The sequence below is a fragment of the Sus scrofa genome, chromosome 1 (genome assembly GCF_054392235.1).
Source record: "Sus scrofa isolate SSC_HxYL_T2T_F1_AM1 chromosome 1, Sscrofa_HxYL_maternal_Yorkshire_Landrace_v2.0, whole genome shotgun sequence".
Classification (NCBI taxonomy): Eukaryota; Metazoa; Chordata; class Mammalia; order Artiodactyla; family Suidae; genus Sus; species Sus scrofa.
Window position 1 is genome coordinate 195,034,817 of NC_139383.1, and position 15,904 is coordinate 195,050,720.

Consider the following 15,904-nt stretch of genomic DNA (forward strand, 5'->3'; position numbering starts at 1 on the left):
CACAGTGGAAATGAATCCAACCAATATCCATGAGGATGCAGATCAATTCCTGGCCTCACTTAGTGGGTTGGGAATCCAGCGTTGCCATGAACAGTGGTATAGGTCGCAGAGGCAGCTCAGATCCCCCGTTGCTGTGGCTGTGGTGAAGCCCAGCAGCTATAGCTCCAATTCAACCCCTAGCCTGGGAATTTCCATATGCCTTGGGCATGGCCCTAAAAGCAAAAAAAAAAAAAAAAAAAAAAAAAGGAGAGACAGAATTTCTCAGACAAGCAAAATCTAAAAGAATTTAGCAATTCTACATCTACACTACCCTAAAAGAAATATTCAAAGGTATTTAAATAGAAAAGCAGAAACTATAAGAGAAAGTCACAACAGGAAAGGCAGATATATAAAAAGACTAAAGATGACTTAAATAAACTGGCACATAGTTTAAAAAACAAATTTGTAAAAGTGATTATAATTAACAGCAAAAGGATCTGGCACTGCTGCCAGCTGCAGTGTAGGTTGCGAATATGCCTCAGATTTGGTCCCTGGCCCAGGAACTTTCATATGCTGTGGGGGCAGCCAAAAAAAATCATATCAAAATGAACCAAAAAACCAAGAAATAAACTTAACCAAGGAGGTACAAGATTTATATGCTGAAAACATAAAACACCGATACAGTAAATTGAAGATTCCAAAAAAAAAAAAAAAAAAAAAGGAAAGATACTCCACCTTCTTGGATTGGAAGAAATAACATCATGAAAATGGCCATACTAGGAGTTCCCTTTGTGACTCAGTGGTTAACCAACCTGACTAGGATCCATGAGGATGTGGGTTTGATCCTTGGCCTCACTTAGTGGTTTAAGGATCTGGCGTTGCCATGAGCTGTGGTGTAGGTTGCAGATGTGGCTAGGATCTGGCATTGCTGTGGCTGCGGTGTAGGCTGGCAGCTACAGCTCCAATTTGACCCCTTACCTGGGAACCTCCATATGTTGTGGTTGCAGCCCTAAAAAGCATTAAAAAAGAAAAAAAAAAAAGCCATACTACCCAAAGATATCTACAGATTTAATGCAATCTCTATCAAAATACCTATGACATTTTTTGCAGAACTGGAAAAAATAATGCTAGAATTTATATGGAACCCCCTAAGACCCAGAAGTGCCAGAGCAATCCTGAAGAAAAAGAAGAAAGCTGAAGATGTCACCCTACAAGACTTCAGATAATACTACAAAGCTACAGTAAGCAAACAGAGTGGTTAGCACAGAAGCAGACATATAGATCAAAGAAAAGAATAAAACCAGAAATAAACTCACACATCTACAGTCAATTAATCTGCAACAAAGGAGGAAAGAATATTCAACAACAAAAAAAAAGACATTCTCTTCAACGAGTGGTGTTGGGAAAGCTGGACAGCTACATATAAGTCAATGAAATTAGAACAATCCCTCACAAGAAGGCATTTTTGTTTATACAAAAATAAACTCAATGGAGCTTCCGTCATGGCTGGCGCAGTGGAAATCCAACTAGGAACCATGAAGTTAGAGGTTGGATGTCTGACTTTGCTCAGTGGATTAAGGATCCGGCATTGCCATAAGCTGTGGTGTAGGTTGTAGATGAGGCTCAGATCCTGTGTTGCTGTGGCTGTGGTGTAGGCCAGCAGCTGTAGCTCCAATTCAACCCCTAGCCTGGGAACCTCCATATGATGCGAGTGCAGGCCTAAAAAGAAAACAAAAAACAAAAAACAAAAAAACCTCAAAGGAGGAGTTCCCTGGGGGCCTTGCAGTTAAGGACTCAGTGTTGTCATTGCTGTAGCATGAGTTTTGGAAAAAACTCAAAATGTTTTAAAAGACTGAAATATGACATAACATGACAAACTCCAGAAGAGAACATAGCCAAAACATTCTCAAACATAAATCATCACAATATTTTCTTAGATCAGCCTCTCAAAGCAAAAGAAATATACAAAGCCAGTAAACTCAGAGACATAGAAAACAAACTTATGGTTACCAAATGGGAAAGGAAAGGGGAGAGAGACAAATTAGGATACAAACTACCATACATAAAATAGATAAGGAACAGAGTTTACTGTATAACACAGGGAACTATATTCAATATTGTGTAATAATCTATAATGGGAAATAATCTGAAAAAATATAACTGAATCACTTTACTGTATACCTGAATCTAATACAGTATTGTAAATCAATTATACTTCATTTTTTAAAAAATTAAAATAAAAATTTTTAAAAGAAGAAATTCATCCATCTATGCCCCAGAAGAATGTTGGTAAAATAAGGTCAGATACTATAGAACTCCTAGAGGAAAACATAGAATACTCTTTGACACAAATTGCAGCAATATGTTGTTTGATCCACTTCCTACAATAATGACAATAAAAACAAAAATAAACTAATGGGACTTAATTAAACTCAAAAGCTTTTGCGCAGCAAAGATAACCATAAAAAAAATAAAGTAAAAGACAACCCACAGAATAGGACAAAATCTTTGGAAACGATGCAACCAACAAGGGATTAATTTCCAAAATCTACTAACAACTAATACAACTTAACAACAAAAAAACAAGCAACCCAATTAAAAAATGGGCAGACCCAAATAGACATTTCTCCAAAGATGACATATGGATGGCCAATGGGCACATGAAAAGATGCAAATCAAATGCAATGCAAATCAAAATTACAATGAGGTACCACCTTACACCAATCAGAATGGCCATCATTAATAAGTCCACAAATAACAAATGCTGGAGAGGGTGTAGAGAAAAGGGAACCCTTCTTCACTGTTGGTGCTAATGTAAATTGGTGCAACCACTATGGAAAACAGTGTGGAGGTTCCTCAGAAAATCAAATATAGAACTAGCACATGACCCAGCAATCCCATTCCTGGGTATCTATCCAGACAAAACTGTAATTCAAAAAGATACATGCACCCATATATTCACAGAAGCACTATTCACAGTAGCCAAGACATGGAAACAACCTAAATCTCCATCAACAGATGAATGGATTAAGATGTGGTGTATATATACACAATGGAATACTACTCAGCCATAAAAAGAACAAAATAATGCCATTTGCAGCAACATGGATGGAACTAGAGATTCTCATACTAAGAGTAGTAAGTCAGAAAGAGAAAGACAAACACCAAATGATATCACTTACATGTGGAATCTAAAATATGGCACAAATGAACCTATCTACAAAACAGAAACAGACTCATAGCCATAGAGAATGGATTTGTGGTTGCCAAGGGGGAGAGGGGAGGGAGTGGGATGGACAGGGAGTTTGGGGTTAGTAGATGCAGACTATTACATTTAGAATGGAAAGGCAATGCGGTCCTACTATTTAGCACAGGGAACTACATTCAATCTCTTGGGATAGAACGTGATGGAAGATAACATGAGAAGAAGAATGTATGTATATGTGTATGGCTGTGTCACTTTGCTGTACAGCAGAAATGGACACAACATTGTAAATCAATTATAATTTTTAAATGTAAAAAGTAATAAAAATAAACATAGGAAATAAAACAAATGCTGGTAGCAGTATTGTTTGTAATAGCCTCCAAAACCCAAAACAAACCACCAAAAACAACAAACAAAAAGAGGAAACAGCACAAATGTAGTATGTTTGTAAATGGAATTATATATAGCAATGAAAATAAATAAACTACAATGACAGGCAATAACATCAATAACTCTTACAATGTGGAACAAAGGAAGCCAAACACCTAAGAGTACAGGCTGTATACCACACCTGGTTATATACAGTAGTTGAAAAACAAGCAAAGCCAATCAATCTATAACTTTACAAATCCATACTGGTTACCTGTGGGGACAAGATGGGTTAGGGATTAACAAGTCAAAATAAAGCAAAATTATGATATGGCAGAAGATAAGAGGACAACTCTTGGTGACCCACAAGTTCTCAGAGGGATATTTTAACAAGCTAGATAACTTCTAGCTCACATTAGATTCATTTTTTCCTAATATAGAAAGGGTTGGAAATAAATTATATCCACTAATACTATAACCTCTGCCATAAGAAATTCTGCAGTCATTACTGCTCAAGTCATATTATACAAAAGTCTACCCTGGATCAAATATTATTTAGTCAAAATAAAGGGCAAAGGTTTTCAGAGCCTGCAGCAACTACCTCGGGGGGGGGGGGGGGGGGGGGGGGAAAGAGGGCCTTTAATCTCATTACTAACCTATTAACATGGTATTTACTATGAAATGCTTGCCCTGAGGGCCTTCTGCTACTTTGTTTTTGTTTTGTTAACTACCAGTTATTAGATTAGTCAGGTTGATAAAGAGTAAATGGTTATGTGTAATTCTAAATATTTGGGATATTGGGAAATAGCAGATAACAATTTAAAATATAATAATCCTAACTTTAAAATTGTCATTGTGGGAATTCCTGTAGTGGCTCAGCAGAAACGAATCTGACCAGTCACCATGAGGTTTGGGGTTTGATCCCTGGCCTCGCTCAATGGGTTAAGGATGGGGCATTGCTGTGCACTGCGGTGTAGGTCAAAGACAAGCTGGATCCAGCGTTGCTATGGTTGTGGTGTAGGCCATTGGCTACAGCTCCAATACGACCCCTAGCCTGGAAACCTCCATATGCCATGGGTGCAGCCCTAAAAAGCACAAAAATAAATTAATTAATTTAAATAAAATAAAATAAAACTGTGCTTTAACCATCTTTAGGAAACAAGAGAGAAAAACTTACCTTTCCAATAAATGGAACTAGATGATGTTCACACATAGAAAACATATCGATGTCCTTCACAATCACCATCTCATCATGATCTTCATCAAAGATAGCGTCGTTGAGGACATCTGAAATCAGAGGCTTGCTTTAGTAACATTTCCAACTTTGTAGTTGAAGAATAGAAAAGCTAACACCCTGTAGGTACATACAAACTGAGTCAATGTAAGAAAGGATGTTATTCCTAACTAAAATATTAATGACATGCAAATTAAAACTGGTTATTTTTCTCCCACCAATAACAAGCATTTTTAATGATGGAAAGAGTCCTTATGACAAGGTATTACATAAAAAGTGCAGGATTACCAGTATAGGAGAGTGAGAGAAAAACAGGGAGGGAGGAAAGGAGATCAATTACGCAATGCAAAAGAGGAGATATTTCTGGTGATAAAACAGGGCTGTTTTCACTTACTTCTATAGATTTTCTTGTACCGAACACTTTATAACAAATGTGTAGAAAACCACATTTGGAAAAAAAAAAAAACTGATTTTTAGCTCTCTGACTTCTGAAGCTACATCCAGATACCCATAAACTTGACCTCTGCATCAATCCCCCAAATTTTCTACTCTTTCTAGTTACTGTATGTAAGCATCAGACATATTCTAAACAGCTGCCTTCCTCCCTTTCTAAGAAAATGAATAACTACAGTTTGTGTGTATCTGTCTGTCCAGGTTGGCTTTGGATGATGAACGGTCTCATGTTTAACCTGTGGACTCTGGCACACAGGGACAGACATACATTTAGAAACAGAAACTCTCTCTTTAAAAACTGCACTCATATTTGAACAGTTTGGCAGACAGATACATTCCGTTCACCTAGCTGGGTGATTTCAAGGATTGGGGGATACCCAATTTTTACAGCATGGTGAGAGAGAAGGGTTCCGCCCTTATACTGCTATTTCCCCTCAGAAAGGCTGGCTGCTGAGTGAGTCACAAGGAAGATGTGCAAACGTCCACCCACACAGGTCACAGCCTGACCTTCAGGGGCTCCGTTGCCACCAGAAGAGAGGCTCACAGATGTTGAGTCATCATTTAATCACAGTTAACATCAGTGTATTCAGAGACACACTTGATGGTGTAGTAGAGCAGTCACTTATGTTGTAAACAAAAGTGAATGTGCGGGGTTTAGACACACAGATAAACCCTGCAACCCTGTTAAAAGAGGCTGATAAGATCCAGGAGGAGAAGGCTCAGGGTCATTTTTTAAGTAAATACCCCTTTGCCACAAGCAGTTTTCTTTATTTTTTTTTCTTCTTTCTTGTTAATATATAAAGAGTATGCCTTCAGCATATGGAGGTTCCTGGGCTAGGGGTCAAATTGGAGTTACAGCTGCCAGCCTACACCACAGCCACAGCAACTCAGGATCTGAGCCACATCTGCAACCTATGCTGTAGAAACACCAGATTCTTAGCCCACTGAGCAAGTCCAGGAATCAAACACGCATCCTCACAGATATGTTAGGTTCTTAAGGGTTTTTTAATTTTTTTTTTTCTGTCTTTTGCCTTTTGTTTTTTTGTTTTTGTTTTTGTTTTTGTCTTTTTCTAGGGCCGCTCCCACGGCATATGGAGGTTCCCAGGCTAGGAGTCTAATCAGAGCTACAAATGCCGGCCTACACCACAGCCACAGCAACGTGGGATCCAAGCCTTGTCTGCGACCTACACCACAGCTCACAGCCACACTGGATCCTTAACCCACTGGGTGAGGCCAGGAATTGAACCTGCAACCTCATGGTTCCTAGTTGGGTTTGTTTCCACTGAGCCACGATGGGAACTCCTATGTTAGGTTCTTAATCCTCTGAGCTACAATAGGAACTCCCAAAAGGAGTTTTCTATTCTGACTACTCTGACCAAACCTTCAATTATATTTCGAGAAAAGTCCAAAAATAGATCCTTAATGCTCCCTCAAAGTATCCTGGCATTTTCCAAGGTTTTAATGTAATGTTATTGCCACACATAGCTTACTAAAATCTTCAGTCACATAAGGAATCTGAAACTAAAAACAAAAATTTTCTTAAAGAACAGAAGAGGAATTGTCAAATATAGGAAGTGTTCATTTGTTTTCTCTGGCAAAGAACGAGAGCATCCCCATGCTAAGCTCTGATGACAACCATGTGGCACAAGTTAAATGCTGGCCCTCGAGTTAGGCTTATATTAGCAAGTGGCTCCATCACTAACTGCTGGACCTTGGGCAAGGCTTTCTATGCCTCAATCTTCTCAGCTGTGAAGTAGGTATGAAAAAAGTGCCTGCTTCACAGGGGTATCCTGAGATCATCCACTTGCATTTAGAAAAATGTAGGGGGAGTAAGTGGTAGATGATATTATTACTATTACTATAATTAAAATTAAGGAGACTTGAGGATTTGCCTTTGTGGCTCAGTGGAAACGAATCTGACTAGCATCCATGAGGACACAGATTCCATCCCTGGCCTCGCTCAGTGGGTTAAAGATCTGGGGTTGCCATGAGCTGTAGTGCAGGCCGGCAACTGTAGCTCTGATTCAACCCCTAACCTGGGATATATGCCACAGGTGAAACCTTAAAAAGACAAAAAGCAAAAAACAAAAAAAAAGATTAAGAGACTTGCTACCTATGTGTCCCACGCACATTGATATACATTAGAATTTAAAAAGCAATAATTTGCTTCTGAGAAAGAGACTACAGAAAAGGAAAAGCAGTTACTTTATTATGGAGAAACCTGGCAGACACTGCTTTAAGCCAAGTGATTACTGTCAACTTTACCAAAAATGAAATATATTGATATCATGTAGCTCCTGACATAAGACAATGAGAAGGGTACATCATCCCAGTAGTATATTTCCACAAAATCTATAACTGCAATTTAATCACCAGACAAATTTGAGAAACATTCTACAAAATGACTAAACAAGTACACTTTTGTAAAAGACATGGAAAGACTGAGGAACTATCCACATTAGAAGAAACTAAAGAAACATGACAACTAAATGCAATGGGAAAACAAAAATCTGAATAAAGCCTGTTGTTTATAGTACTGTACCAATATTAATTTCTTAAGTATTAATGATTGTACCATGGCCTTGTGAGACATTAGCATTAGAGGAAGCTGAGGAAAAGGTATATATAAACTCTTTATACTACCTTTGTCAGTATTCTGTAAGTTTCAAATTATTTCAAAATAAAAAGTTAAATGGAATGGGAGAAAATAGTTTCAAATGATGCAACTGACAAGGGCTAAATCTCTAAAATATACAGCTTATACAACTCAACAGCAAAAAAACCAACAACCCAATTGAAAAATGGGCAAAAGACTTGAATAGACATTTTTCCAAAGAAGATATATACAGATGGCCAACAGGCACATGAAAAAATGCTCAACATCACTGATTATTAGAGAAATGCAAATCAAAACTACTATGAGATACTACCTCACACCAGTCAGAATGGCCATCATTAATAAGTCCACAAGTAACAAATGCTGGAGGGGGTGTGGAGAAAAGGGAACCCTCCTACCCTGTTGGTGAGAATGTAAACTGGACAACCACTATGGAAAACAGTATGGAGGTACCTCAGAAAAATAAATATAGAACTACCATATGACCCAGCAATCCCACTCTCGGGCGTATATCCAGACAAAACTTTCCTTGAAAAAGATACATGTACTCGTATGTTCATTACAGCACTATTCACAATAGCCAGGACATGGAAACAACCTAAACGTCCATCGACAGACGAATGGATTAAGAAGATGTGGTATATATACAAAATGGAATTCTACTCAGCCAGAAAAAGAACAAAATAATGCCATTTGCTGCAACATGGATGGAACTAGAGACTCTCATACTGAGTGAAGTAAGTCAGAAAGAGAAAGACAAATACCATTTGATATCACTTATATCTGGAATCTAATATATGGCACAAATGAAACTTTTCACAGAAAAACTCATGGACTTGGAGAACAGATGTGTGATTGCCAAGGGGAAGGGGGAGGGAGTGGGATAGACTGGGAATCTGGGGTTAACAGACGCAAACTATTGCATTTGGAATGGATAAGCAAGGAGATCCTGCTGTAGAGCACTGGGAACTATATCTAGTTACTTGTGATAGAGCATGATGGAGGATAATGTGAGAAAAAGAATGTATGTATGTATGACTGGGTCACTTTCCTGTACAGTAGAAAACTGACAGAACACAGTAAACCAGCTATAATGGAAAAAATAAAAATCATTTTTAAAAAGTTTAAAAAAAACACAGCAGAACAATATCCATCAACTAGAAAAGCAATGGAACGCTACTCAGCAATAAAATGGGATAAATAATGATACATATCTAACATGGTTGAACTTCAAAAGAATTATACTAAGTGAATGAAGTCACACACACACACACACACACACCTATGTGAGATTCTAGGAAAAGCAACTATAATGACAGAAAGTAGACAGGCAGTTTACCACGGACCAGAGAGGTGGGAGAGAGGACTGCCTACAAAAGAATGTGAAGAATCTTTTCTGGTTGATGAAAGCCATTTAGACCTTTGCTATATTGGTGTCTACACAATTTAGGAATTTTTTATCAAAATTCAAACTGTACATATAAAGTTAGTAAATTTTATTGAATTTAAGTTACACCTAATAGAGATAACTTTTAAAAAACTGTGGTATATTATGCAACCCTTTGTGTAAAAGTCAAAAGGAGGAGATATGAACACATACACACATATATACACTTATCTTCAAAAGGAAACATTAGAAGAATAAATCAAAAAGCAAATAAAAATGATTACTGCTGGAAAGGGTGTGGAGAAAAAACTGGTTTAGCCACTATAGAAAACAGTAAGGAGGTTCCTCAAAAAACTAAAAATAGAGTTGCCATATGATCCAACAATCCCATTCCTGGGCATATACCCAAATAAAACTATAATTGGAAAAGATACATGTACTACTATGTTCACAGTAACACTATTTACAACAGCCAAGACATGGAAACAACCTAAATTTCCATTGACAGATGAATGTATAAACAAGATGTGGTGTGTATATATATATATATACATATATATATATAAAAGATGTGGTGTGTGTATATATATATATACACACAAAAAAAATAATGAAATAATGGAATACTATGCAGCAATAAAAAAGAATGGAATAATGCCATTTGAAGCAACATGGACCTAGAGATTATCATTCTAAGTGAAGAAAGTCAATGTGAAATCTAAAATAAGTTACAAATCAACATATCTACAAAATAGAAGTGGACTCACAGATAGAACATACTTGTGGCTGCCAGGGGAGTAGGGGGGAAAGGATTGGGAGTTTGAGATTAGCAGGGACAAACTATTATATAGTGGATAAATAATAAGGTCCTATTGTGTAGCACAGGGAACAATATTCAATATCCTGTGACAAACCATAATGGACAAGAATATAAACAAATATATGCACACACTTGTTATATATAACTGAATCACTTTTCCACACAGAAGAAATTAATACATTGTAAATCAACTATAATAAAAAATTTTTTAATTAAAAAAAATTTACCCATAAAGGACCAAGAGAACGAGACAGAAAGGATACGACAGAAGTGAGACATCTTTGAAAAAACTTTGTTATATGTCGTAGTGCTTTGTGTGGTAATGAAACACTGATACGCTGCCTATATCCCATTTCATTAAACTGGACTCAGACTATAAACTTGACCTAGCCAAATCATTTTTCTTCAGTAATGAAGTCTTCCTGCTATATTTATTTATGTTTTGCTCCAACATATCTGAAAGCTACCATCTGTGGCTAAGAAGAACAAAACACTATCACAGATTGTTTTAATTTCCTGCCTGTTATCAGCATCAAAGAGGTAACCCTGGAAACAAGGATTTATGGCATTCTATTTCCCACTGTTGGTCATAACTGACAAAAGAAACCAAAGCCTCCTCCAAAAGTTAAAGGCTTGTCAATAATAACACCACATACAAAAAGTATAGAAGTATACCTTTCTCATATCATTAATGACTAAGCAATGACAACAAACAACCCCGCTGGGCTACCATCCCTCAAGTATTTAGTCCCTTCCTGAAAGAGCAGTAAGGCAGGCCCACTAAATGACCCAAAGTACGTACTTAAGCACTCTCTGAAACAGGAGTTCTGACTCCCCCAGTGGGCTTGTTCAAATACAAATCACTGGGGCGTTCCTGTCATGGCTCAGCAGAAACGAATCCGACTAGTATCCATGAGGACTCAGGTTCGATGCCTGGCATCGCTCAGTGGGTTAAGGATCCAGCGTTGCCATGAGCTATGGTGTATGTCACAGACGTGACGTGGACCCCGTGTTGTTGTGGCTGTGGCTGTGGCCAGCAGCTACAACCCTGATTCGACTCCTAGTCTGGGAACATTCATATGCCTCAGGTGCAGCCCTAAAAAGAAAAAAAAAAAAAAAAGGAAAGAAAGAAATACAAATCACTGGACCCCAACCCCACAGCTTCTGATTTAGGAGGTCTGGGGTCTGGGTGAGCCTGAGAATTTTCATTTCTAACAAGTTGCCAGAAGATGCTAATGCTCCTGGCCTGGGAACCACACTCTAAGAGCACCTGTTTTGAAGTGTTCCACGTTCTGTGCTGCTACATAAAATCTTTACACCTTTAAAATGCTCCTACTCACACATCACAACCTGTTTCTGCTGGGGTAAAAGGAAATCCCTAAGAGAAATTCCACACAAAAGGAAAATTATATCTCATTAGATATATCTCATTAGTTTCTTTTGCATGAGTGGTAATAGTAATTCATACTATCCTGGATGTTCTGTGATCAGCACCAAAAATTAGAGATCTCTGAGAAGTCAGAATTGCACAGCTAATGCATCTCCCTGGAGGACAGCAGTAAAGGACAATGGAAGAAGATGGAGTGCTGAACATATGTCCATCCTAAGGAACAGGAAGAAGAGAACGGGGTCTGCCTACTGGTGTTATTCTTCTTTCTTATTTTATTTTATTTTAATTACTTGGTTTTGTTTTTGGCTCCACTAGAAGCATGCGGGAAGTTCGTGGGCCAGGGATCAAACCCGCGCCACACCAGCAACTCAAGCCACAGCACTGACAATGCCAGGTCCTTAGCCTGCTGTGCCACAAGGGAACTCCTGCCTACTGATTTTAGAATTAAAAGAGAATAAGATGCAGAGAGTGAGATCTCTTTGCTTTGGCTGGAACTAAATCAACTCAAGGGGCTAACAAAGAGAACGGCTTTAGTGGATCTGTATCACTGGCCCAAACCCTCTAACATCACACCTGCCCTGACCAGCATACAGTACTTACTTCACTGCATGTCCTGGTACCATTGTTATGTGTGCTAATTTCTGCTACACTTGGAGAGAAGTGTTGCAGCTTAAAGCTTTAGAGTTTCCACACAATATCCTATATGCCGTGCACAGAGCCAGGGTTAAACAGAGATCTTCCATTTTATCCAATTAATATGTCAGTCTTTACCCTGTAATTTACTTCCTTAAAATAGAAGAGACTCCAAAGAAATTCATGTGGCCAAAGCAACATAAGAATTCTTATGTAGCATTATTGGCAATAACAAGAATTAGGAATTTAAACGTGCAGCAGAAGAACAATTACCCAGTTTGGGTAATCAGGCAATAAAACAGGACCCATCAGTCAAAGTGAGTGAATCTGAGCTACATTTATAACTTCCTGAAACAATGTCCAATGAAAAAAGCAAGCTCCAGAAGCAGTAGCAGATATGTACAGTGATGAAATAATTCATATTTTAAAACAAGAAAAATTTAAACATAAAATTTTTTCTCTGCCCATTTGGGCCTCCTCCCTCCCTTCAAATCAGCATTGTGACAATGAACTTCTTTGCAGAACAGATACTGACTCAGACTTTGAAAAGCTTATGGTTTCCAAATGAGACAGGGTTGGGGGGATGGGCCTGGGCTTTGGGATGGAAATGCTATAACATTGAGTTGTGATGATTGTTGTACAACCATAAATGTAATAAAATTCATTGAGTAATTTAAAAAAATCATGCTTCTGCTTTATGCATTAATTAGACCTTCCAATGGCAGAAATACCATACCTGCTCAATCAAAAAGATCAGTTTCTTCTTCTGCTGCCACTCTTGTAACTCCTTAGAAGATAACATTCCTTTCTCAATCCTGTAAAGGGTCACGATGACCCACCACTCACCTTATACATGCAAACATCTTTGGTGAACTTTATGTACAATGACAACATATTATTTCCCTTAAAGAGAGCGACTGGTGCAGAAAAGACTGGTCTGGTGACCTGGGGAGATACTGGACTAAACCTAATGGAAGTTCTTGGTTTAAAAACGTATTTAAGCCCTTATTGGTGTTATAAGCTATATTACTTGTATTCTGCCTATCTTATAAGATTATTGTCTCTTGCATTATATAATGTGTTACTGAACCTCAGATAAAATTAATGATGATTAGGAGTTCCTGTTGTGGCTCAGTGGAAACGAATCTGACTAGTATCCATGAGGATGCAGGTTTGATCCCCGGCCTCGGTCAGTGGGTTAAGGATCCAGGGTTGCTGTGAGCTGTGGTGTAGGTCACAGAAACGGCTCAGATCTGGCATTGCTACGGCTGGGTGTAGGCCAGCAGCTACAGCTCCGATTAGATCCCTAGCCTGGGAACATCCTTATGCCATAGGTGCAGCCCTAAAAAGCAAAAATCATCATCATAATAATGATGATAATTAGCCAACCTGAAATGATTCACCAAATATATAATCCTATAAGATCAATGATATTAGCGCAACTCTAGATATGGGAAGAAGCAATAAGTGGGAACCATTTCTTGGACCATAATAGGCTTGGTTGAAATTAAGACTGAAAGGAACTGTAAAATAAAGTTGCCTACCATCCAGTTCTGTAAGAATCCAGTGAACAGCCACTGTAGTCGCTGACTTCAAAAGGAATTCACAAGGCGAAGATCGCGATGAGGCACTCTGTACTACAGGGAGACTGACAGAACTGGCCTCAGATAGTTAGACATCTTCAGGAGAAAATTTTCTGAACCCAGTTTCTTACATCTTACTTAGAAAAGCACTAAAACCGTTAACTAAGAGATCTCTTCCTCACAAGCAGAAGTAACCTTCTACCAAGGTGTGTGCTAGACTGCACACACACCTTGGTCAAAATCACATTTGTACTGGCCTCCCCACTTTCCTCTTCAGAACAGTCCTATGAGAGACTGTCTCTCAGGGGATAATCCTCAAGTTCCCTTGAATAAAATTTTCCATTTCTTAGTTAGATTGACCAGTGATTTTTTTCACTGACAACAGGATGATCCCCTTAAATGAAGTAGAAACAATACTGTTATTTGTGGACATACACATAATTGGAAGTATAAAAACAGGCGTGAGGGAGTTCCTACTGTTGTACAATAGGACTGGTGCTATCTCTGCAGCGCTGGGATATAGGTTTGATCTGCACCAGGCACAGTGGGTTGAGCATCTGGCGTTGCTGCAACTGCAGAGGAGGTCACATCTACATCTCGGATCTAATCACTGCCTGGGGAACTCCATAGGCTGCAGGGCAACCAAAAAGAAAAAACAAAAAAATAGGCATGAGAGTAAGAGATCATATTCAGGATAGTGGTTAACTCTATGGAGGGAGGGTAACATGGTCAGAAAGAAATAACTATGAGCGTTATCTGTATTTTTAAAAGCAATAACAGCAAACTATTAAAGGTTTATTAAAATCAAGTGAATGTTCACTCAACTAGTTCTTTATACTTTTTCTTGTATATTTGTAACATTTCATTAATAAAAAGAAAGATTTTTTTTAAATTGAAGAGTTCATACACATGCTGGTGTATTCCTGGGGGGAGGGGGGAAGCAGTTGAAGTCACTTTTGTGCAGAAGGACTGGAACTAGAGGAGGATTCTGCAGGACACAGCCTGCTTCATTCAGTGCTGCAAATTCCTTCAGAAACGTCCCTAAATCACAATCTGCAATTAAAATAAAGGCTTCTGCCCTGAGTGTGACTTTACAACTGTTTGCTCTCTACCTCCTGTTTGAAAAGTTTGCCATATGAGTAAGAGCAACATTAAAACAAATTAAAAGAAGAAAGAACATTCCTATCTCAGCTTTCATGTCCATCATGGTAATACACCCCTTGTTAGTACTTCCTACACAGCTTTTTGCACCTAGGACAGAGTTAACATTTTTAAACTGGCCAAAATAAGCATGATCCCAAACATTCCACAGACTGACATAATGGCAGAAACTATGATGGCTTTAGACAACACTTCGCACCATCTGCTGGAGTAGACAGAGATGCTGCAAAGCTTTGATATGCTCCGTGAACTTATTTCATAAACAAAAACTGCAAGTCTGTCAGCAGGAAAGATCCAATGCGTTGCAAAGAAAGTAAAAATCTGGTGATTTTGGAAACTTTCCTTCCTGCCATCCTTGGCAGTGATAAATTCCCATGTTTCTTCTAAGCAATTAAAATACAGCTAAGACAACATGAATGGACTTTAAGGGTATTATGCCAAGTGCAATAAGTCAAATGGAGAAAGATAAAAGTATGATCTCACTCATACATGGAATCTAAAAAAGCTGAACAGAGAGTATAATGGTGGTTACAAGGGGCTGGAAGGGTGATGAAGATAAGTCAAAGAGTACAAACTTCCAGTTAGAAGGCGAGAAAATCCTGAGAGTTTAATGCACGGCTTTTTTTTTTAATGATTTTTATTGTTTTCCATTATAGTTGATTTATAGTGTTCTGTCAATTTCTACTGTACAGCAAAGTGACCCAGCCATATATATATATATACACACACACATATATATATATATATACACACACACATATATATATATACATATACTTTTTATCACATTATCCTCCATCATGTTCTATCTATCACAAGTGACTGGATATAGTTCCCTGGGCTATACAGCAGGATCTCATTGCTTAACCACTCCAAATGCAATAGTTTGCAGCTATTAACCTCAGACTCCCAGTCCATCCCACTTCCTCCCCCTCCTTTTGATTATAATTAACAATATTGTATTACAAATTTGAAAGTTTGAGAGAGAGTAGATCTTCAACTTTTTTCTTTTTCTTTTTCTTTTTTTTTTTTGTCTTTTTGTCTTTTTAGGGCCACACTTACAGCACAAGGAG

The 15,904-nt window shown here is 38.1% G+C and overlaps 1 protein-coding gene across 3 annotated transcripts in view; it reads right to left on the bottom strand.

The window, feature by feature from the left end:
* Nucleotides 1-15,904, bottom strand: part of GCH1 (GTP cyclohydrolase 1) — an 83,372-nt gene that overhangs the window by 48,382 nt on the left and 19,086 nt on the right. For all 3 annotated transcript variants that reach the window (XM_084981615.1, XM_021102249.2, XM_021102253.2), the window contains exon 2: nucleotides 4,731-4,840. In XM_084981615.1, the coding sequence (XP_084837741.1) occupies nucleotides 4,731-4,840 (110 nt within the window). The remainder of the gene's footprint in view (nucleotides 1-4,730; nucleotides 4,841-15,904) is intronic.